The sequence below is a fragment of the Bombus terrestris genome, chromosome 1 (assembly GCF_910591885.1).
Source record: "Bombus terrestris chromosome 1, iyBomTerr1.2, whole genome shotgun sequence".
Taxonomy (NCBI): domain Eukaryota; kingdom Metazoa; phylum Arthropoda; class Insecta; order Hymenoptera; family Apidae; genus Bombus; species Bombus terrestris.
The window spans coordinates 10,973,889-10,999,257 of NC_063269.1; the positions used below are offsets into that span (position 1 = coordinate 10,973,889).

The 25,369-nt window shown below is 35.9% G+C and overlaps 1 protein-coding gene across 2 annotated transcripts in view; it reads right to left on the reverse strand.

The window, feature by feature from the left end:
- Positions 1–13,067: 13,067 nt before the first annotated feature.
- Positions 13,068–25,369, reverse strand: part of LOC100649795 (glutamate receptor ionotropic, kainate 2) — a 151,999-nt gene continuing 139,697 nt past the window's right edge. For both annotated transcript variants that reach the window (XM_003393272.4, XM_012312126.3), the window contains 11 exons: positions 25,118–25,216; positions 22,326–22,487; positions 21,291–21,521; positions 20,877–21,092; positions 20,211–20,295; positions 19,987–20,125; positions 18,690–18,827; positions 15,666–15,864; positions 15,078–15,306; positions 14,735–15,000; positions 13,068–14,169 (listed from right to left, as the gene is read on the reverse strand). In XM_003393272.4, coding sequence (XP_003393320.1) covers positions 13,933–14,169; positions 14,735–15,000; positions 15,078–15,306; positions 15,666–15,864; positions 18,690–18,827; positions 19,987–20,125; positions 20,211–20,295; positions 20,877–21,092; positions 21,291–21,521; positions 22,326–22,487; positions 25,118–25,216 — 2,001 coding nt within the window. In that variant the 3' untranslated portion in view covers positions 13,068–13,932. The remainder of the gene's footprint in view (positions 14,170–14,734; positions 15,001–15,077; positions 15,307–15,665; positions 15,865–18,689; positions 18,828–19,986; positions 20,126–20,210; positions 20,296–20,876; positions 21,093–21,290; positions 21,522–22,325; positions 22,488–25,117; positions 25,217–25,369) is intronic.

Consider the following 25,369-nt stretch of genomic DNA (forward strand, 5'->3'; position numbering starts at 1 on the left):
CCTTAAAAATTCCTGAAGCACGTTCACTGGATTACGCCCGGTGGCGAAGTTTGGACAGAAGCGAAACAATTATGGCGCCTGTTGGGCCGGATTAGGGATACGTAATGCTCGCAAAAACGGGTCAACGTGGCAGCAGTCACGTGGCAGTGATTATCTCTCGATGCTTTGCACACGTCTGCCGCTTTTTATCTACCAACGATGCATTGCATGTCCACCGGCCTCTACCGGATGGTCGAATGCCCCTACGACTTTGTAATTAAGCCTCCGCGTTTCCTATCCTCTCGCATTGTTCACCGTCTCGTTCGGTATAACCGGTCCAACGATCTTAAATTGTTTCTTCCTCTTTAGTTTATCTTTTTATTTTGCCATATGTACGCGTGTATTCTTCCTTCTATTTTTTAAATTGGTCTTTTGAAGAATTTTGAACAATACAGTAGATAGTAAATAATGGTTTAGATACGTTTGATACGATAATAATAGAGATACTTTACATTAATAATTATACAAATTATTAGTCTGAAATATATAAAACCTTACTTTTCTTACATTTATTTAAAACATTTTTCTTTTCCAACAAATACTTTCATGTTTATACATACGTTCTAGTGTATCGTTTTAAAGCTGAGAATTTCCTCTCCCATATGTAATTTAAATTCTGTAATATTTTTCAGTATTCAATGAAACATCAACAATTGAAAATCGTACATTTCGTGTTACAATCTACTAATATTTAAAATAAATAGATGCAAATTGACTTTCATACAGCTTCTCACCGCAAGATTAGAAAATAATACCGCGAACGAGGTACTTACAAAGCACACAACGACAGCTCATGTTCCAGTATCACAGCTCGACGCTTAATCTCGTTAACGATCATGCAAACAGCATTAAAAGAGACCTTGTTTCTTCGCGACTTAAAAGGAAGCATGAAAAAATGCCGTCAACTAACAAGTGTCGTGTAACCGTTTCAAGCCTTTGAAACCTTAAAACGTGATGGCTTACAGGTTACGTTTAAGCGTATTTTAATAACGATAAACAGCATGGTGGCCGATAAGCGCGAGGCTCCCGTTCTCTTGTGTAAACGTTATGTGGGTGACCGGGCCGTTCGTGCAAACAAGTAGCTCGTGTTGGTTCCCTGTAAGCTGCTCCCCAACAAACTACCTTGTCTTGGCTTCTTCCTTTGTGGCTGGCCGCCTCTAGGCCGGTGGAGCACAGTAGACACGTTTTTCGCTCCCTAATAAACACAACTGATATATAATATATGCCTAGTGGGCCGGTTGTATCCAAAAGCGGATGTCCGAGAGGAGAAAAAAAAAAAGGAGAAGAAAAGACACAGGGAAAAGGAACACAGGGCTGATATACGATGCATCGTGAATTACCATAAAACGATATTTCACTTTTTTAGGGGATACGCCGCCTTCTAACTGGCCGCCATAGCGAGGCGATATTAAAACGAGCAGAGAAACGAAAATAATAATCGAGGCCGATAGGAACCCAATCTGGATAGAGAGAAAGAAAGGAGAAAGGAAGGGTTGGCTAATTGAGGATTGCTTATCGGTTCGCTCTTAACGGCCGTAAGAATTGGATAATTTTGTTTCGTTCGAACGACCAGGAAAACTATTTGGGTCAACTTAGCTTTTCAATTATGGAGACAAGTTTCTTCCAGAAGTTAATAAGAGTTTGTTAGAGAACGGGAAGTAATAGAAAAAACCGAGCTGTCTCTGTGAAGTTTTGTCTTGTTTTCATTTACACTTTTTACTTGGATTTTGTACGAACTTGGACGAAGTTATTGTAAAATGGTGACAGGTTTGACACTTGTTAACAGTGGAGATTACTGGAAAATTTTTAATAACGTTTCTGGTGCTTATTAAGGGAGTACAAAATTGCACAGATATTAATTTCCGTTTTATTTTTGTTGTAGTCTGTTATTAGATTTCACGATTTTGACTGACAACGAATTAGAAATTTTACGAAAAATTTCCACGTAGTTAATAATAACAATAATATAGTTTCCAGATTTAAGGAAAATGTTAATAAGACTGTGATTTCGAAACCGTATACGAATTTTGAAAAATTATTCGCCATTTCCGCTCTTGTGTTCCAGGATGAAAGCCTGTCATGTACAAGTTACAATATACTTACTTATGTGTGTTTAGTAAAGAATTAGTTAATATGCAGCATGATATTTATGCTGAGCATATTGAATACTATATGTTTTCAATTTTATATTATAATAGAATGAAGTTAGTTTGACAGTCGTACTGTCAGATGTACATTTCTACGTATGTACATTTACAGATTGGTTTCAAACTGTACCAATATAATCACGATAGTCGAGTTTTATTACAGTACTAATGAAATTTCAAAATATTTCGAGTAACACACATAATATGTTCATGAAATATGTCCATAAGTATTCGAATATTTTTATAAACCAAATATTCTTTTAGATTTAGATATATAGAGGCTTGCGATGAAAAACAGTGGAAAATAATATTTCAAATCAAACAATTACTTCTCCATATCGCTTTCAAATTTCATCAACACAATCACGATAGCCAAGTCTTATTGCAGCACTAATAGAATTTCACTGTAGTTGCGATAGTATCCACGTCCTTGAAATCATTGAATTCGATGATTTGTTCGAATTTCCATGTATATTATAACACACTGCAATAACGCACTTCAATAAACAATATATATATATATAGAACAAAAGCTTAATTATTACGTCATGTATTATTATTGATAAATATTGTAGTATAAATATAATGAAAAAATATTAATTGTTTAGTAATTGTAAAAATACGAACACTTCTGTATATTTATAGAAACTTCCTACAAGTGTTCGAATATTTTTTGCGATCTACCGTATACATAGCCACAAAAAAGACCGACTAATCATTCTCCGTGGATGATGAGGAAGTTCGACGGAGCTGGTACCATCTCGAAATCGGTGCACGAGAGCCGATTTGCCGCGCGGTCGAATCCGTGACGCCACTTTCGGTACAGGGCCATTACTTCTCTTACTTTTTAACGATCCGTCTGGACGCGCGGTGCTTCGGAAGAGGAGCTCGCGCTCTCTTGGAGGTTCGCCGCCGAGGGAAGCACCCCGCTGCGATAGTCTGGAGTCCCCTTAACAAGCGGCGATACCATCATGAGCCTGGTTCCCCGGGACTCGGCTTTACATACCGCTGCGCGGTGCCGCACCGCGTCGGGACGCCTCCTACGCTCGGATTCCGACGGCGCACCGTCAGCTATGAATGAGCGTGCCCATTCTTCCACCGCCCAAAAATTTCCATAGCTTCCTGCGTTACGCGTCTTACGTTCTTAAGCTGGTGTCCTTCAACTCGACGCGCGAATTGATGGAGCTGACGAAGAAAGTTCAGCGTTTTTTTTTTTAGAGATTTTTTTGGAACTGGGATGGTTGCGAAAAAACAGAACAGTTAAACTTCATTTGAGTCTTTCAGGAGCCACATCAACTAACTTTTTTTTATTTATTTTTCAGCTTCTCAGAAAATAAATCGCTGATTTTTGTAAATTGATGAGGAAAGTTTAGTGTGTTTACTTCTTGGACATCTTTTGAGATGGTTATGAAGAAGTATAGTTAAATTCTGTCGATTCTTTCGGGTTCTACATTGATTAACTTCATTTTCTGTATACACTTTTCAGTTTCATCGCCAAAGATATGTTAATATTAATTTCTGAAAAAACAAACTACTTATTTTTATAAATTCCTCTGTCGCAAGGAGATGGTATAAGTAATGGTACATTTTTAGATAAATCGTACAAAGTAATGTTTATAACATCATTTTTTTCTATCTTTTAATTTATAAAGTTTAATTCATGGTTCATTTATCCGAACGAAATTTTAGTTAGTGCTCAATTAAGTGAACTATCTATTGAACCTACTGATCTGAATAAGGCAAATAGATAATTTAGATAATACAATAGCAGTCTACAGTGTATTGAATTTTGAAATTGCTTTCCTATAAAAATTAGAAAATATGACTTATCACGTGTATTATCGTTATAGATTCATTCACAGCGATTTTGCATCGTTAAACTTCCCACAAAGTCTAATGACAAACAATTTTCTATTTAAATAATCTGTCCGCTACAATGACAAGGTGGTTACATTCATCTTGTAGAATTTAGTTCTGCGTAGAATCGGAATATGTCGAGGTGTTGGGGGATGCCTGGGACGCCTTCGAATACGTATTATTCCGCAGTGTGTATTCGCAACAAAAGACGCCGCGCATAGTTTGCTTAGATCACAGGAATTTCAGCGTGGGAGGTGGTCTATTAGTATGCAGAGCGAAGTAGGAACACGAAATATGTTGAAACTATTACTTTATAATTTAGAGCGACAGCTATTAAACCCAGACATTTGGACGGTCGACGAAGAACCTGCCGAGAGTAAATGGAAATTAGTCTTTGCCTTTAGAATTTCTGATTAGTCAGCGTTCAAGTTAAACTTAACTACGTGAATATGTTTAAACATACATATACATAGGTATGTTGACTATAAATGCATGCTTAAGAATGAACTGCTGACCCGTTGCACACGAGCGGCACGTGTTACTTTTGCATTTACATCAATTTCACACTGCGTTCTGATAGTATAAAAAGTTCGTAGCGAACCTCAAGGAAAATTGAAAATTAATGTGTTACTATAGAAGTTAGAATTTTATCAAATTCAATTGTGAATAATAAAAATGTTGTTAAGTTGTTGAAATAATAGGAATCCGATTGTAGCTCAAATGATTAGACACTAAATAGAATTTCGTTCATACAAATAGTTTAACAGCAAAAAGAAAAAGTATAAGGGGGGTTTATATTAATAGTACTAGTAAATTTATTATTATTATTTATTAATATTCTGCAAATTTCCGTGCAGGATGATTCTTCGAACATTCTCAAGTATTCAATCGTTTCGCAAAATGATGGTTATAAAACGTAATGCACCATTGTCTATCTAATGAAGAAACTAAACAATAAGTGAACGTGCAGCATAGTCCAGTCGTTTGTTATTCGTTTCGTTGAAAGGATCGTATACCGATATAACAGCGGTGTACTCACGAATTCGAGCGAAAGTTTCTTGAATCCCTGAACGATTCCAGCAGGTAGGCTTCTTCGAAGCGAAGTCCAACTCCCTTACCAGGAAGCCCAAGTATAGAAAGATTCCGGAAGTTCTGGAGTGGTGCCTACCGGGTGGTCTTGCTTCTCTAACGATTGCCGTCTGTCATAAAGGGCGCGGGGCCGGTGACACAATGGAAAAATCTGACGAGTCCGCCGGGAATTCCATGGTTAGTGAACGACTACGAAGATGCTGTTACCAGGACAGCATGAAAGTAATTTTTGGACAGTTTCGAGGAGTGGGAATTCTTCATAACGCAGAGGGCTAAGGAAACATTACTTTCTATTTCTTACGATTTCTTTTTATTTTGAAGAAAATAAATCAATAATTATGCCCGTTATAAATCCTCATCCATAAAAAAGGAACTTCAATCACCAAATCATCTAACTCCTGAGTTGACAACCGCTACTAGCTACGCTATTAACTTCATCCCATACCTCCAATTCCAAACATAAACACGATACACCAAAGATTAACAATCAAGCAGAAACCAAACGTCAGTTTCTCGCGCAAGCCCTAACCAAACCTCAGCACCATTAGCCCCATTAACAAGATAAACAATTCATCGCTACGGTCCTCGCCCACTAATTCCACCCACTTCATCACCTCGCCAACCCTTCAAAAACCAGTACCATCATCCTTCAACTACCCCCTCGAGGTCTCTTCATTCATCCCCTAGCGAGCACTCATATCGTCGGCAAGCTCGGTTCAGCTACGAAATTGATTCCACACCACCGCAGGGACACGATGGAGGGGAGACGTATGAACGAGAGAAGGAGAAAAAGAAGAAGAAGAAGGTGAAGAAGAAGAAGAAGGAGAAGAAGAAGAAGAAGGAGAAGAAGAAGAAGAAGAAGAAGAAGAAGAAGAAGAAGAAGCTGAAAAGTCTGAATTCCCTCTCTCCCGCTGGTAAAACTCGCCAGGAATTCCTGGGCCACGGCCGACTCGAAACCTCTTGGTCCGACTGGCGGAGTCCGGGTCCTGGCTACGGGGGCAAGCCTCTTATCCACGCAGGATCGGTCTGTGACTTTTGTCGGTGCGCGTTCCCCGGTCCTCTTTGAGTAATGGAAGTCGACCGAAATCAATTTCAATTCCTACGAGCCGGCGCTCGCTCGCCGTGCGCGGTTCCCTCTTTGAGAGAGGCACCGTTTCAGCTTCCATGCGCGCCTCCCCTTGCTTAACACCTTTGGATTTTATGTGGATGGTCTCTTCGCTCGCCGATCGGGCGTAGGGTACGTGGACGATTGGTATGCCGACAATCTCGCGAATCCAACTCTTCTTGGTACGGAGCCGACTGATACCGAGTCTTCGACGGTTTATCTACCGATATCTATCGCTCAGAGAGGGTTGAGACGTTGGTGTTGGGAAAAGGGTTAATGGAGCTTTCGTTGGCAAGGAAGCGGGGTAGATTTAAGAGAATCCGTTAGGTTCAGCTGCATGATCAATTATGTTTCTTGGATTTTTTTTTTAGTGGAGATTCGCTTTTAATTCGTTTCACGGACTACTGGCTTTTCAGAGGAATTTTAATCTTCACTTCATTACTCGTTAAACACACTGTCTAATTTGGTTACTTAGACACAGTGCAGAAGTTTGGAAGATTTACTGTTTGAGTACCTTCAATCGGGAAAAGAACCTTAGCAAATAGATATTGTAATTTAAGAAATAATTATATATTGTTGAGGTTGATTGATAGAGGAACGAGCGGATGAATTTGTAATAGAAAAATATATTGAAATAAGCATAGGTATAAGTATAAGTACAGGTATAATGTATAATGATCCAGATCTTCACTCTTACGATGTTACAATACAATAGGAAAATATGATAGGAAGCACGTTTATATATTTATAGCAAAGGACATTACCGTAAAGTTAACCTTGGTGTGTAGCTCTAGCTGAAGGCTACAAGAAACAGCAATAGAAATCTATTTATATCTCTTTTGTTTCTAGACTTTGCAACCCAAAACAAAATTTATATTCAAGGGTACAGTAATATGGACCTCCCCTTATTTTGAATATTTTTCACAAAATTCTATTGTCTTCGTAACAGCGGTTTCTAGGTCGCGGATATTGAGAAGAAAAGTTGTAGAGTTTTTCTTGAAGTAATTATTTCAACATATATTAGATTAAGTTTTATATTAGCAATAAATACGTACATATTTGGGAAATCAGTGGAGTTCATGTTAACGTCCACCATTTTTTCTCATCAATTACAAAATTAACAGAAATCAATTTTGTTTCTTATGTCAGGAATTTTCACTTCCAGCACTTGCACTCACAAATACGATTACATTTATTACGTTTATAAATTTGATATCAAGATCCGTTAGTTTCATTCGAAACATGATAATGGATTATTGGATTACCAAGGAAAGTGTTGAACACACCAGAAAAATTTGCGTATATACAACTATACATACTACTATATCTTAAAGTAGCTCTCAAATGATCTTCTTTGATATAGAATTTACTGACTCTCTACATCGTTTACCATTTTAATTTCCCAATTTTAACTATCATTTACTGATCGACAAGATATTATCTCTCTAACTCTACAATCATCTAGCATGATCAACGTTAAATTATCTCGTCGAGATACGAAAGACAAGCAGATGCGACATCGTCGGGCAAAGACGAGGACACGGTCGTACGATTCTATTTAAAATTCGGCGCGTCGTAAAGAAGAACAAGAGAGTCGTCGGTAGATCTCGAAGAGGGTGCCGTGATTTCGTACACCTGTTGTTTTTCGCCGTGACGCGATAAGATCGCGAAGGAGCGCGCGAGCGCGTAGCATCGGCAGGATGCTTCGATCGGCCAAGTTAGCGTCGCCAAGATGAAGATGTATCGTAGATAACACGCAGGGTACACATGCATAACGGCGGTTCGGATGCCCGTACTATAAAACTTAATTAAACCCTCGCAACGATTTATTCCGGCGTCGATTAAGGGGATTCCTTCGATAATCTGAATTCGCTAGCCGCTTAAATCCCCGCTCGTTTGAATCGCATCCGACTGCGGTTTCGCTAGCCGATCGTTTCCTTGGATTTACCTCGATACTCCACGAGAGAGATGTGTTTTATTGCTGGAAAGCATCGTTAAGGAGAAGGTTAACATGGTGTTATTAAAGCGAAAGATTCCGTATGGAGAACGATTCGTAAATGGATGGAGGAATATGTAAAATCGTATGCGAATAGCGTCGTAGTAAGCTAAGCGAAATTGTGAAAAATGTGGAATTGCAGTAACAGTTGCTAGGTAAGGTACGAAGAAAAAAAAAAGAAATAAAATTAAACATCACTAAATTAAATTGTGGCGTATTTTACAACTGTACCACACTAAATTGAAAAGAAGCAACTTTATTATTTATACGTGTGTAGTACGTTGTACGTATGTGGTATGTTGTAATTATTTGTATTCTTTTCTTCTTCTTTATGCGAATCCTTATAATATTACAAATCCTTTCTTTCAAAATTTCCAAATATTTTTCTGTAAGAGATTGTAGCAAATATAATTACAATTTTATTCCAAATAAATCAGACACCATAAGTTCTTAATTTAATACATCCTTGACGCAATATTTTAAAGTGTACAACAACCTTTACATATATATATATATATATATATATATATATATACGTTTCAGTCCGCAGATTTCTCGTTTATCTCATAGTCGGTAAACTCGGTGAAATATTCACGATGTTCAGCTAAAAACGTGACACGCAACTGTTCAGTTAATAATACACCCACTTCCATATCAGGCTCTAAACACGCGCGGCTCATAAAAGACGCGCCAGTGCAACCGTAAAAAGAAGAAAGTTTCGTTTCATGAAACGCTCGCGATTATGAACGTCCCGTTGCAAAAATACCGTACAGTTAACAGCTCGTTCGGCTTCCGTAAATGTTGCCTGTAATCGTGTTACCCGCTTTTACTACAGCTATGAAAACGAGTATTAATCGATGTCCTTACACCTTTATCACCAAACTGCCGGTAGCTGTTGCTTATACGACTTCATACTTCGGAATCCATTCCTTCCTGACGCCACGAATTAGTCGTAATGCTTTTCCGCATTCTGGTCATCTTGACGGCATAGTGAATCGAATCGACCTCGGCATATTTTTCGAGCAAAAAAGCTTCGCGTTCAAGAGCCTTAGTAGACAACGTGCTGAATGGGATATAGAAAAAATTTAAACGTATCTTTAAATCCTAGTTTTCTTTCAATTAGTAATTTAAAGATTGAAATAATACTAATTAACGATTTTGAAGATTCCCAGACGTAAATCATGAAATGAATTAATACAATTATTCGAGATACATTTTCAGATTAAATTCAGGTCGTTCCCATATCTCTCATCTATTCAGCTTTTAGTACCGTGTCCATTGGGCATGCTTAAAATTAATACAATCGTATTTCTAGAAAGAAAAAAACTCCCAACATTTCTTTTCGCCAATAATTTTAAAATTATACGATTTTTCATATTCGAAATTCATGCTGTTTGAAACCAGCGATTAAAATGTCTAACTTATGAAATGATTAAAAGGAGAAAGAAGTACAATCTTTGACAAACAATCTTTCATAAATAAAGAAGTCACATCAAAGCTTTTACTCTCATTCAACGTGCTAACGTAGTTCAAATAGTTTCCATTATTTCCCAAAATAAATGAAAATACAACACTGGAAGGATAATTCAGTCTTTCAAAGAATTATTGGCGTCGCTTCAGGGTCCGCCAAGTGTCCATCGACTTTTCTTTGACGCGAACGACGTCGGTAAAGTTAAAAGTGTCCCCTTGCCAACGACCGACGTTTTCGTCCCTTGGTAATAATGACACAAAGATGCCGCTTTGCTCCCGGGGGGTGCTGGTATCAGGAAACCTGCAGATGATTTCCAGGGATGAAAATCTCCTAAATCAAGGGCACGGTTTGTCAATGCCATTATAGCCGTGTCCAAATATTGTTGAATTTCTTTCTTACTGGACCTACAGCGAAGATTTCTGCCTTCCATGACGTCGCTATTCTGTGACTAGTCGAGAGAATGACGACTTTATGCGCAACGGCACAGGATGGTCTTGACGGTGTCCTTTTTTCTCCTTCTAATCCGGTCAAAATAGACATTTCAAAGAACAAAAATTCCAACGGAGCTAAATGTTGGTAGAGACCTTGGATACACCTGTAGAAATAAAGTACCAAAAATCCCTATTGATTCCATGCGTGCTAAAAGGTTATTCAAGGTCAAAGTCAAAATTTTCAGATTTTTTAAAATTTTTCTTGCAAACGGTAAGTTCTATCGAAAATATAGTTCAAATAAGAATTGTAGATCATAAAATTATCTACAAAAATGTTCCTTATAGTCTTTTTCCTAAGAATCACCATTCGTAAGATATCGCCATTATAAAAGTTGGAGGAGTTACATTCTACATGATATGCACACATTTCCATACCGCCTATGAGGTAGTGTACTTGGCGCTTTTTTTCTACGATCTGCTATGACGGACTTTTATGGGAAAATACTGCATTTACTGATTAGTGATATTGATATTGTAATATAGGTGATTATTTTAAATTGTAGTTCTAATTTATGTTAATATTTTAATCTGACTCATACTCTTCAAATTCGACTTCAACAGACATGTCTTCTTCGATTTCTTCTTCTTCCTCTTCTTCTTGCTAGATGTCCATAAATTGTTCAACTGAAGATGAATCAGCTGTCTCTTCATCGATATCACACGAATCTTCGTCTATAGGATTTGATTGAACATTCGAGCAAGACTGGCTTTAGCAATTAGTACACGCTGGTGAACATAACAACCCTACTCTTCTACAGCCACATTTAGTACTACAACCTTTTTTACAATTTCAAAAAATAATGTTTAGGAGTCTTTCCGGAGCAGGTGGGAGGATAGTTTGAATCGGTTTCAAAATATTGTTTGTTAATTTCCAACCCCAGTCTTCGGGGTTTAGTTGATTGCCTAGCCATGCCTGGACTTGATAGAATGCTCGATACAAGTGTTGATGAGCAGAAGCCGATGTTGCAGGAAGACAATATAGTTGTACTTGTTTCTTGTTCCGTGTATTTTTTACTAAAGTTAAATATCTATACTTGTCTATACAATCAATTTTCTTTGGAGCTCCATAAACAGCAAGGAGAAAGCGAATTCCTTTTGTGATTATCGATTGAGGAGAAGAGTCAATTTCTTCAAATGCTTTAGCGCAATCAATTAAATCCTTTTTTTCAAATAATTTTAACAGTGATGTTTTACTCTTTCTGAACATTGCTGATGTAGTATCGCAGCTGGTTAACGCATGTAAAAATACAATATGGTTTTGGCATTTTTGATACGCAGATAAACTTTTTGAAGGGTATATTTCTGTTTGCTGTTGAGCCTTTCCAGGTTTTAGAAAGTAAATAATTTTGTCAATTGGAGTCCGTGCAGTAAGTAGTGCTAACAAATCAACATCTTCACCAACCACAACAGTTGTATTTGTTGCATTGAGTTGTTCAATTGCTGTTTCAATTATGAGGACATCAGCGTCATTTTGAGCTTGTTTAACTGCAATATTTTCAGTGGTCAGCTTGTCACTTAACATGATTTATTATGAATGTTAGCAAGAAATTGTTGTTGCTGGAACTGTCATAAATTGATCAAAGATGATGTCCGAACATGAAGATGTTTTCGTAGTCCGACGACGTTGTTTTGCAGCTTTAATGTTTTTTGTCGACTCGCTATAGCCATCAAATACTATCGTCACGCTATGACCATAGTGTCTGTGTAGATACTGAACGTATTTTTCGAAAATAACGTTGAAGGTTTCTTCTTGATCCCACACAACGTGATGTAACAGATATTCTCCATCGATAATATAAATAGCGTTTGTAGTATCAACTTCAGCATTAACCGATTTAAAGCAATCGTAAATGGCTGACTTTGGTGTTTTGCGCATTCCAAGTGCATCGAAGAGTGATAACGGGTAAGGAGCTAATTTATACTCGAAAAATTTTTCAATTTCATCCTCGAACGTCTTAGTGATACTCACGCGTTGAAATAATAATACAGGTTCTATAGGTACCTCCTCTTCGTGAACTTTAACGGTGCTACTCACGGCTAAAAGGAGTACTTTTTTAGAGCGTTTTAATTTAATATTATTGGACGTTTGACCTATCATTTTGGATATGGAAGCAATCCCAACTTCACGAGCTTTATGGCAATTAATGTTATTACCGCCGACGACTCCACTAGCAATAGATAAGATTTTGTTAATTTCGGGAAAAGGATCATGTGATGAAAACCACTCAAGAATTTTTTTAATATCTTTAGCATCTTTCTTTACTCGAGAATCACTTGCATCTACATGCTGATCAGTTGTATTCATTTGAACATTAGCAAGAACTTCCGCTTAGCAAGAGCCTTTTCATCCTCTTCATCGCCACAAAATAAGCAACATTTTTTAAAACAAAAGTCGGATTCACTTACTCGTGCTCTAGTACGAAGTGGACATACTTTTGATGTACTAGCTTGTCCATCCTCATATTGTCTTTTGATAGCAGCAATTGAAGTTTTCCGGGTGTATGATTTTCGGCAATCCACGCGAACTGTTACAGACTTTTCACTTCTCAAATAATCAACAAACTCATCACCTCTTTCGATTCTTGCATCGATCAAAGTTTTCATTCCACGACTAACTGTAACAGTTTCAGCTTCCGTCAAAAGTTTATTGCAAATAAAGCACAATTGTGACATTTTTAAAAATATTAATGGGTACAAACTGTAATAGTAGACGCTAGCAATAAATACATGTATTCACTCGAAAGGAACGTTCATTACACTAAAAGTATTTCACTTACTTCAGAAAAGCAGAGCGTCGCCACGTGAACAATTATATAGTAGCCAGATGTTGATCAAGGCCATGCGGGTATGTAGAAAGGATTGGCTAAGGGACTGAGTTTCTTTTGAGTATATATTCTCAAAATTGTATTGTTTAAACATATAAGAGATACAAATAGGCATTTTTACTTATATTAAGTGCCTGACTATGTATATATGTGGTATTTGTGTGCATATCATGTAGAATGTAACTCCTTCAACTTTTAGAATGACGATATCTTAGGAATGGTGATTCTTAGGAAAAAAAGTATAAGGAACATTTTTGTAGATAATTTTATGATCTATAATTTTTGTCTAGACTATATTTCCGATAAAACTTACCGTTTTCAAGAAAAATTAAAAAAATCCGAAAATTCTGACTTCGACTTCGAATAACTTTTTTAGCACGCATGAAATCAATAGGGATTTTTGGCACTTTATTTCTACAGGTGTACCTAAGGTCTCTATCAAAATTTAGCTCCATTGGAATTTTTGTTCTTTGATCACTATTTTTATGCCTATTTTTATCAGACTATTCTTTGTTCTGTGCTTCTTTAAATATTACCGACGAATTTGTTTTCTTTCTGTTGTCCCTATTATTGTAGATTATCAGTGATTATATTATATCATTTTGTTGTAAATGAAGCAATTGTTGTAGAATTTACTTGTTTTATATGTTTATTTGTTAATAAATAACCACAGAAATTAGTAATTAATATTATGAATTATAGTAGTAATAAATAAGAAACAAATTTTGAAAAATTAGAGATTAGAAATGATTGCACAAAAAATAAAAATCTTAAGATTAAAATCCGTTACATAATCTTCATGAAGAATAAAATATTATGTTGCAAAAATTAGCACTTAAATTGTTCATCCTCAATTTGTAACATAACCAGCTTAATGTATAATGGTAGAATGATCGACAGTTTGCTGGAATTTTAGTTGATCTTGCGATCGTCGCTGTGATTATTGGTATTGTTATCTTTATCGAATTTGTCGAGGATGTCGAGACGAAGGAACGAGCCGACGATTGAACGAGCCGTGGAGGCCGCCCGACCGATGCCGCCTTCCATCGAACTCGTGCCGCTGCTTTTCGAGATTTTAACGGGTTTCGTCTCCGCCCAAATGTTCACGGCGAATTTCAATTCTGCTACCAACGCCTCCCATGGTGTAACCTGCAAAAACGTCCACGAGAAACTGTCACAAGTCGGTCCATTGCTTAATTCCATACTCTCGAATCTAATTTTAATAAAAGTGTTGCTGCTACTTTAATTAATATTTACCAAGATAAGAAAGAAGTTACAATAATATAAGTAAGATAGCGAGTCATCCAAATATGATTATACAATACATCGGTTATAGCTTATCTCATTTAAAATTGTCATTAACGAATTTCGTTTTATTCCTTAAAAATTATTCTTTCTACGAAGTATTCTAAATCGATGGTAATCGAACACTATTGCAAAATTCTGTTAAATAAAAATATTCAATTTAAGCGAAGCAATATACTTTAAAATGCACTTGAACTTGCAGAGACGGTCAAGATAATCTAATAATTATTATTTGTCATTTCCTTCTTCAAGAATAACTTAAAGACGATTTTTATGAGAAAGAATGATTCCTTCGCTTTCTTATACACGCGACGCAGAGGAAAATTTATCACTGGTTTCGGGGTAAAAGAGATCCAAGGGTGAGATAACGGTCTTGTGAGCAGGAGAAGACGCGGCTGAGGAGACTCACCTTCTCCCTCACGGCGACCTTCCGTACATTCCACAGGAATTCAAAGACAGCGATGATGAACGAGCCGCAAGTTCCGATCAGAAGGACTAAGAAAACACCACCGACGTTGGCTATTCCTAATTCACCTGACGATGACGGTTCTTGTTCGGTTTTCGTGCACAACCCACCGCCTCGATCTACCCACCATTTCTTCTTCAGGTCCTGGAGCACCCCTTTCTCTTGCAACGTCAATATCGCGCCGTTTATGGGCGTTCTATACTCAGAATCTAACGAAAAAGGATCATATTTCAAAAGATTCGCGCCGATATGATTCGAAATAACATTGAAGGATTGTGGAACATACTTCGTGGCAGGGCGATACCATATCCTTTGTTATCGATAAGACCTCCAATCTTGTCCAGTTCACAGTTTCTTTCCATTCTGTACTCGATCGTGGTAGACTCCATAAGAAAGGCATAATCGCGTTTCTTCAACACTCGTTCAACGCCTTCGTCGTTCGTTTTCGTGAACACACTTGGTCTTGCTTCCTGCATGGTCGCCCACATGCGTTGATATGTCGTATAGTTGGAGTCCTGTAATCGAAATGACGTTATTGTTAAACGAAGATAAATATTTAATAGATTGCGGATGTTTGTACATTTTTTAAATTTAGAAACTTAAAAATGTACAGAATGTACGTAATTTGCAAAGATATATAAAACATCTCAAGTGTAGTATTCGTTATTATATTTCCTGTATGAAATGAATTTATAATTACGTTCCACTTCTTTATATGTTTTATATATGAACTATATATTTTATGTATCTTTGCATATTGCACGTGCATACTGTATATTTCTGCGCATTTAAATAAGTAAATTTTCCATAAATGTACAGATATTCGTAGTCTAGATATTAGAATATTCCGAAATGTCGGAAGGTAGAAATTTACCCTGAAGAAAGTGGACGTGGATCCGCCATCCACGGCTCCGTATCTGACCTTCGTCTGTTTAGCAAGATCTTCGACACCTTGGATTGGATTTTCTTTCTTGTCGTAAGTCAAGAAGGCGGCCAAATTGGCAGTATACGAAGAAACCATAATCATAATGAAGAACCACCACATACCAGCCACCATTCGAATCGAAGGTGTTCTAAGTGAAACAACAGAAATACAAGAGTGATTAGAATTTGAACGTGTTTGATCCAAGTAGGCTGACAGGAGTTACAGATGTTCCAATTGAAACTGATTGAATAGGTCGATGTGAGTTGGAGTTGATCAAAATGAGTTTATACTAGTTGAAGCTAACTGGAATCAGAATTGGTCGAAGAAAGTCGATGGAAATTGCAGTTGGTCGAAGTTGGTTGATTTGTTTTGGGACAGTTTGAAGCGGATCAACGTAAATTGGGCCTGGTCAAAGCTGACCAATGGATGTTGGAGCTGGTTGAAACGAACAGATGAGAATTGGAGCTGATCAAAGCGGATTGACGTGAAGTAGAACTGATCGAAGCTGATCGATGCAAATTAAACAGGTTGAAGCGAATAAGGATGGGTCGAGGTGGATTGACACGAGTTGGAGTTAGTTGCATCGAATCTATGCTCATTAGAGATCATTACACTCAAACGTAAAGTTGGTTTCATTTAATTCTTTTTTATTTATATACACAAATATTTTAGCTTTCTTTCATTTATTACAGTTTAGTCGACTAAATATCTTGATTTTCTAAAATTACAGTTGCGTTATTCCATTTTTCATATATATTTTTAATATCAGTTCTTATTATCACGAAGATAAACTTTTATGGTTTCAATAATGTCAAACACAATAGATATACGAGCTTAGAATATAGTATTCTTATAACTCTAATAGAATCGAATTCCAAAATCCAACTGTTACATTTGAGCCTGATAAACTCTAATACAAAATGCTTTATGATCTATGCTTCTACAAAGATCACGCTATGAATTTTCGTTCAACATGAAATCTGTCTACGGTTCAGCCAATCGCGGTCTACGTCGTCTAGATAAATCGTCCGGTACTTACGAGATGAGTGGATGAAGCATCTCGACGATACGCTAGAAGCGCAGAAGCGGCGACAGAGACAGCGTGCATCGCGTTTTCCTAATTAAGCGCGAGCTAAAGAGCCGCGTATGCAAATGACTCCTGTTTGCCGAGCATGGCGCGCGTGCGGATATTCTGTGTCACGCGAACGTGTACAGGACGCCGAGTAAACAGAAACAAAGGACATTGTTTCCTCGCGAGGCTAGCTTGCCTTCGCCGACAAATGGATCGCGATTAAATTGCCGCCGCGCGAAATCGATAAGCGATACTCCCATTTATTCTACAGAAATATTCCACGAAATTTTGGCAATGAATTTTTTCTTTTGATCCGTGACTCTTTAATTATGTAAAGTAAATTTTATGGTGAATAATAATTGCATTTAATTACACATAACTATAATTTCAATACGTAATTTTAACAAATGTGTGTACAACAGTATATCTGTAAATTTAACGAACAATTTCTATTGCGATTATTTCACACAATGGTAAAAAGGAATTTTTTTAAACTCAAGCTGCTTTTTTCTTAATATCTAACACAGAAGTTAGTAATGAATTTGTAAAGTAGTTTAGAACAGCTTTTAAATCATCTTACGTACAGTAGAATAAATGAGAGCGACTCATCAACCCGCTAAAATGTAATGACCAGACTGCAGATGTTTATGTAAGCATTTATGCGAAATTTAAGCGTACGAAAATCTACAGAATACACATAATGCGCAGATGTGTATATAAAATATTCAAGGTATAGTACCTTGTTAGTTACGATATTTGTATAATAAATCTTTAGTTAAATTCTATTTCTTTAGCGCATTCAGTTATGCATATATGTGCATAAACATTCGTAATCTAGCAACGACGATAATACATAAATTATTCTACAGAAAATCGTTCGCTGACATCGATGTCATGGATTTTTCTTAAAAATAATAAAAATCTTACCCTTAGACCATTTCTCCTTTAGATCCAAGTCGGTTGTAAAAGACATTCAAATATTACTTCTATGCAAATCACGACGATTCATGCTACCTTCGCGTAGCATAAACAAGCGGCTAGGAGGCAGTTAGGAGGATTCACCGTTGTTAGCCGTCAGCATCGCCGTCGTGGTCGTCGTCTTTAGTCGGAACGTCGTCAGTATGTAGCGAGCAAACACGCGCGACGTTACGAGCGGAGAGTTAGCGCCGTGCCGGCGTTAATAAGTGGGAAGCCGCCTCAAATATGTCCGGCAAACAGCGGCTCGTTAAGCTTAATTGTCGTGAAAAAAAGAGGATGGCTGGGAGACACAGGAGAACGGCTGCGGGGGAGAGAAAAAAAGGGCCGCGTCTGCTTTTGGCACCGTCTCTGTACACTTTTCTACAAACGATCCGCAATATTTTATTTCCTTATTTTCCTTCTAGCTTCTTTTACTTATCGGAATACTTTAGTCTTTGTGTTCAGAGGAATTCGTCTCGTTCCGACCGTTTAACGCGGTCCCTTGCTACTTTAAGCCAGAGATTCTTTTAAATAGGTTTCTATTAAATTTGACTACCAAATCTAAATCTTATGTAAACTTAACAGTGTATTGATATTACAACGAGCAAGTTCATGACAGTATTCATGGAATACAATTCATGGTGTGTTTGACAATGAATATCTTGAGAAAGATACGACATGCTTTCTAAAATATATTAAAATTCCGTTTGCGAAAAATTTATTTTGTGTTGAATAGTTATTAATAAACCAACAAACGTCCAGTTTGCTGGAACTCTCGCGAGTAATTTCAGAGTTGTAGTTACACAAGGCAAAACAGACACAGTAGCATCTCTTTGCGGTGGTGTTGCGGCTTGTGTTTCACGATTATCGCACGGCTTTGCATGCATGTAAGACAGGCTGCGGTAGCATAGGTGCTTTGTTAAGTTTGCCGGTTTTGAACTTACTTGGGGAGTATATCAGAGCCTTGTTGCAACATAGAGCCGACAGTGAGCCACATAGAGTTTTTCAGGTCGAAACTATTTTCCAATTCTTCCGGGTCTGGATTGCAGGGATGCGGATTGTCCCATTCGCCTGGCGCTATTCTGGAAATAAACCTTCTTTTTAAGCACGGATTCCTGTAAGCGCACGCTATTCTACTTCTTTAATATCGTTCTCTTAGAAGTTAATTTTGTTACACTTTTCAGAAACATAAAAAACGTACTTTAAAGAAAATTTTCTTTTCAGAAAAAGAAAACTTGGTTTATGTAGGGTATCTCAGTATTTAATAGCCAAACTTTGTCGGTATATATTACAGATATAATCAAGCAACACATCTTACACGAATATTAGTTATTTAAATCATTACTGAAAAGTTACAATAAAAGTACGAGATACAAAGAGATTTTGATCCCCGACATAAACAGCATAAACTTTTATGTGTGGATAACTTTAAAAAAGAAATATATATTAAAGAAGTATCAAAAAGAACAGGCTGATTCACTGAGGCAAAACAATATTAAAATAAGCTTTATTGAACAATAAATGCAACTTTTTATCGTGATCAGCTTTTCATTGATATAAACGGTGGATATTTTAAAATGGAATATTAAAACTGTAGAAATGTGTGAGAATTCGAAAATAACAGGAACCCGATGCTCGGGATGGGTCGGTAAGACATCGGGTCGGTACGGGTCAGGTCGGGTTCCGAAAGTATTTCGTAATACGAGATTGTCAGGATTTGCTAGAATTTCGGGATTCTCGAGAATTATAAAATTATATAAAATAGAATATGAAGCAGAGATAATAACGAAATATGCATGATAGATAAAATATTTTATAATAAAACATTTTTATTATTTCATTTCAGTACTTTATAATAAAATAATTTATTATAAAATATTATATCTCTGGCATATTTCGTTATTATTTCTGCTCCATACTCCAGACTGTATAATTTTAAAATACTCGGAAATCTGGAATTACGAGATATTTTCGGGTTTTCACATACCTCTAATTAACAGCTAATGATTATGTTGATTAAATGTATTCTTGTCGTATAGCATAGTAAGTACAAGTCTGTTACTGTTCTCTTTGTATGTTGTATTTTGATAAACACTTATAACTGATAAGATATATATTTATATGTATAACATTTTTCGTTTGTTTACACCTATCTATAGAATACACTAACAAAGTTTAGCTATTAAACCCTGGAGCACAGTTCTTGTATAAAGTTTTTGTTATCTTTCTTTAAAATCTCACCTAGCTTGCACAAATAGCATTATCGAAACAGCTAAGAAAGCAGTCGCCATGTAAATCCAGACGTCGAGTGACAGCGGTGACAGGAACGAGAACAGGTCCGGTTCTTTTTCCTCCGGTGTTCTGTACAAAATGCTGATACCTGACTTGGACATATCGGATAAAATAGCAATGTCACGAGATTTATTGCGAAAATAGAACGCGATAAGAAATTAAAGATACTGTACCTAGATTCATGAAGGGCATCGTAAAATCGACCGCATTTTCTCGCTCGTACGTGATTGTCAGGTCGCAAATAGCTAAATCCGCGTCCTGAAAGGATTTCATGCGCTTTTAGTTTAAGTCTTGAATTTTTGAACTTTCTTTTAAATTATTAAAGACGAGAAAATAATTTCTTGTATACATATAAAATATATATATATATATATATATATATAATTAATTTCTTGTATACATATTATAATATGTATACATATACATGTATACATATAATATGTATATAATCTTGTATACATATTATAATTTCTTGTATACATATAAAATATATATATAGATGCAAAACTTCAAAATTATACGCAATGATAGATAGGTTTATAAAGATAAAAATATTTATTCACAAATTTATTGTAATATCTAGAAAATTGGTACAATAGAGTCAGATGTTTCATATGAAACAATCTAATTAATAGTAGTTGTTTTTCTGTCTTTTAATATTGTCTGAAAGATATAATAAAATATAATAAAAAGTAAAATTTAGTTTATTTAGTGATATATGGAAATCTATTGGTCACCATACGCCTAGAATTAAAAGTGAAATAAGAAATTGAAATCTTTGAAATCTTTGCATTTATCATCTTTAATTACATAGAACGTGGTTGCAAGCAATTACGTACATGATCCAGCAGACGTCTGATTAAACCGTTCCATTGCTTCGTTTCTTTATCGTACTTGCCGTAACTTCCGTCGGGTACTAATTCGAACTCATATTTAAATTTCAACAGCTTGGCAATCTCGTCGATGAGATCAATGCAGAAACCCTCGTACCGCATTTGGTCAATCAGTATACCTCGATTTGAACCTTCCGGCACTTCCATGATATACGGTGGTCCCTGATGAATTACAGTTAATTAGCACGTTCGAAAAATATCAATATAGACATCCACATGCTCTTTTTCACAAAGCTTCTTAATTAGTGGTTTTGTCGCCGAACGACCATATTGCTTCTCAAACAAATTCAAGTCTCGGTATTTTACCAACAAGAATATTCTAATAATTACAAATATCTAAGAATGTCAGAGAATACTCACTACTTTAGTAGTAATCTTGAACTTCTTCAGTTCAATGGATTTGTACAAGTAACGTTCACGTTCTTTTTCGCTTTTGATCGAGTGAAGACCATCTGGCCGCCAATATCCTGTTTGTACATTTTCGCCCGGTCTCACGTCTATAATTTGTATTTGGAAGGATTGACGTCGACCATTTTCGTCGATCGTTATTGGCCCTGTGAGCTTCCCTTCGACCTTTCCTTCGTCGGATAGCTGTAAGAACCGTGGCCATTAAATCTATGCTTTATTTTCTTATTAACATAAAGTGTCAGAAAGCGTTCGGATAACTTGTAACAATGGTTTTTCTTTAAATATTAGATATGGCTAGCTTGAGTGGCTGTAGGAATTGAGTTCCATCAAATTAATTTTTGAAAATTTACTGACATTGACATAGTTCATTAACATTTATTATGACAATTTTTCGTTTTTATTAATATATTAGTACATATCAATATCGCGACAATGAAGTTTCATATTTTTATTATAAATCTTCTTAACGTTAAACATACCTAATTTATAGTGAATTTCTTCTTCCTTAATACGGTTGATAATCGACGATAGGACAAAGTTTAATGAGTGGCATTGGCGCGCTCTAAATTCCAATTTCAAACGAACAATATTTGATACGAATGTCTCAGGAGAAAAGCGTGATGATTACGTTTTTCTTGATTTCTTTGTCTTATCAAAAGGACTTTGAGCAGGAGAATTTTCAAAGATGCCGGTCTTTTATAACTAGTTGATAAGTTGATAAAGTTTCATAATTGTCAAAGGTACAGTTATTGCCAGCAATATTTTGTTCGAGCAATATTTTGGAAATCTTGAAGGTAACAAAAGAACGTATATTTAGATCTAAGACCAAGTGAAAAGGAAATTTTGTTAATATGGAATTGATTGAAAATGTATTATATCCTAAAAAGGTTTCTCTGTAAAAAATAAAAGATGTAACTTATTGTGCTCTTCCCCTATAGTCTTCATATGCATCAATTTAATATGTTCGTATGTACGGGAAGGCTTTACCTCGCGCATCAGGTTGATAATGTCGAGACCTGCGCTGTATTTCTTTTCCCCTTCACAAGAGAGCGGTAGCGGGTCAATATCTACAGACATGTTCCTTGCGTTTAAGGTCTCCAGCGTGTTGTAGAACATGAAGACAGCATCGTATAGAATAGCGGATTCCACCTTTGCCAAGAGAAAATGCACGATACCGTTTAGTATTATAGAATCAGAGGACACTTGACTATCGTTAACAAAATATAAAGTTTGCAATGATTCTATCCTTGATGGTTATTACGATTATGTATGATATTGCGGAATATCGTGACGGAATAAAATTGACACTTAGTAGCTACCAGTTTTAATAAGTAATTGTAAAATGTCATAGTATTGCTTTGTTGTTTGAAGAACACTTTATCTTCAGGCTATTGCATTTTTAAATTACAAGTGAAACGAAGCAGGTTCCTCTAAATTAATTCAATTGTTTCATAAACTTTTATAACAAGCTAATTGTACACTCTAATAAAATTTAAATGCTGTCATACGAAATTTTCAGCTGTTATTTCACTATATGGACATAATATTATTATTTATTGAATTTTCGAAATATTAATATTTTCAAATAAAATATTTCAAAAATAGTAAACCCACACCATTGAACGTATTGCAGGCTCATAAATTATTCATTGTTCTTTTTTTATAACTTTAGACTGTACAAACTAACGATACGCAACCATCTTTCAAACACCTCAACAAAATCTCAAACGAAGATCTTCATGACTGTGAAACTATCTGCATCATAAAGGAATTCCTTGACCTAAAACGCAAGAACGTTAAAATTACCTTCATATCTTCAAGAAGACCTGCAGCCAACAGTCACAATAATTTCTCGGAACAGTGAGAAAATTCCAACAACCTCGATCTTACACAACTTGAGAAAAGAATCTCAGTCATCAGACATGCACCGCAATATTTGTAATTCAGCGAGTTTCGTTCTACTGTTACGGCGGTCCTTTGTAATGAGAAATGAAACATTAAGCCGTCCAATTTCCCAAAATTATAAAACAACGCGCTTAATCGTTTTATGGGGGTCCGTGTTAGCATATGGGAGAAAGGGAAACGATATTGCGAGCGTGTAGTAACGCCTCTCTATTCAGCGAGGGGCCGCGATACAAAGTGAATTGGCGGGAGCTAATGAAACGAAAATTAAGGCAAGCCGTCAGCTGCTCGGAAGTACCGTGTCGCGGGTAGATTTTCCGGAAAACGGAAGGCCTCACGTTGTTGTATCCTCGAAGTGGAACACGCGATACTCCACTGTACCATGGAGTTAATGAAGAAATTACTTCGAACCTCGAGGCCCGATGGACCACCGTTTAAGCGACCCTTTTTATATGAAAAACATTATGGTTGAAAGTTTGGGAAAACGTACATGAAAATTGATTGAAGAAATTGGGGAAAGATACCGAAGAGCTGTTTCTAGCTTTCTTTTAACCCACTTTTTCCAATATGGTGTAATAGAGATTTATTTCTAGTTTTTAATTTTTTTTTTCTATTGATTTCATATTAACTGTACGTTAGAATTACTGCAGTGTTTTATTGCAGCGAATACTTTGAAGAAGAATGTCGTAGGAAAGGATGGGCAAAATTGGTTCAACGTTTTTTGTCATATTTTTCAATATGTACGTATGCATTAATTATGAGTAATACGGAGTAATTTATTTGTATTGTTTGAAGAAACTCTCGAAGATACCTTTATTTTTCAAGTTAGAAAGGATCAGTCAAATAATTTCACCGTGTGCCTTTTTCTGTTTTCTCTGTTAACGACAATAAAGACAGATACTTGATCGCAACGATATCGCACGGCAAAATGTCGCTCATGGAGTTTCTGCATAAACGTAGTTTATGTTGAGAAATAGGTATAAATAAAATAACATACATATGGCTTTGTCAAGGCAGAAAACAAATTGTGACGGATTTTAACTAGAACGGGACTACTAATGACTGAAATCTTATGAGCTTGTTGTAAGTTGATATATGACTAAAGAATATGTTTGAATAAAGAAATTTTTAATTTGCTGATTACAAGAAAAGTCTTCCCCTCATTCAAGAAAAATGAGACGCAATTTAAGGCTTTATCGAACGTTCATTTATCTTCTGCTTTTTTGTCGTATCGACTGCTATGTCCATGGTTGTTCTTTATAGTTCTTTACGTGGAATTTAATATTACAGAGTGCAGGATAATGGAGAAAAATTTAAGGAACGACAAAATCAATTTTCATTTAATGTAAAATATATTGGATTATACGTACGCCATATTACTATCAATTTTTGAAGATGACATTCTTAGCAAATTTTAAATTCTTAAAAGTAGTTCATAACATAGATTAATTTGATTAAGAAAATGTTATATGAAATGTCTGAGCTATAAAATTCTACGATCTCAAGAAACATTCTTGAAAGCTTAAATCAAGTTATTTTAGTCCCGACAGTGCCAATTCGTAAAAAAACCATCTTGTACTCTACGTTCATTGAGTACCAAAAATATCAACACCTAAAATATGCATTTGCTATATATGAACATCGCCATCAGAAATATCGACGATTACTAAATTCATTTTTAAGAATTTTTAAGAATAAGTTTTAAGAATATCAACACCACTATATTAATAATTTTGTTAAAGGTTTCTATTACTAAATAAAAGAAAGAAACCATTTTTCAAATAAAGAGTAACTAAAGGAATTTGTTCTGAAATAAAATTTAAATTACGTGAAATAAAGAATATTTAAATTTTAAAAAGTAAACTTTTTATATTTACCCAATTAATTCCTTCCATGTCATTTTCCCGCAAGTTGAGTCCTGTAATGTTGGTCGTTGTTTTATTCCGCACTTCCCAGATGGGTAATTTCGTCGAGTCCTACAATTCATAGAAGTATTGAACATAATATGACAATAGCGTTGAAAATATAGAAAGTTATATATGCTATAACATAAAACAACTATGACATAGAACAAAAATTAGCTTAATTTACACTCTTCCTTTGCAATTATGCGATATAAAAATTATTAG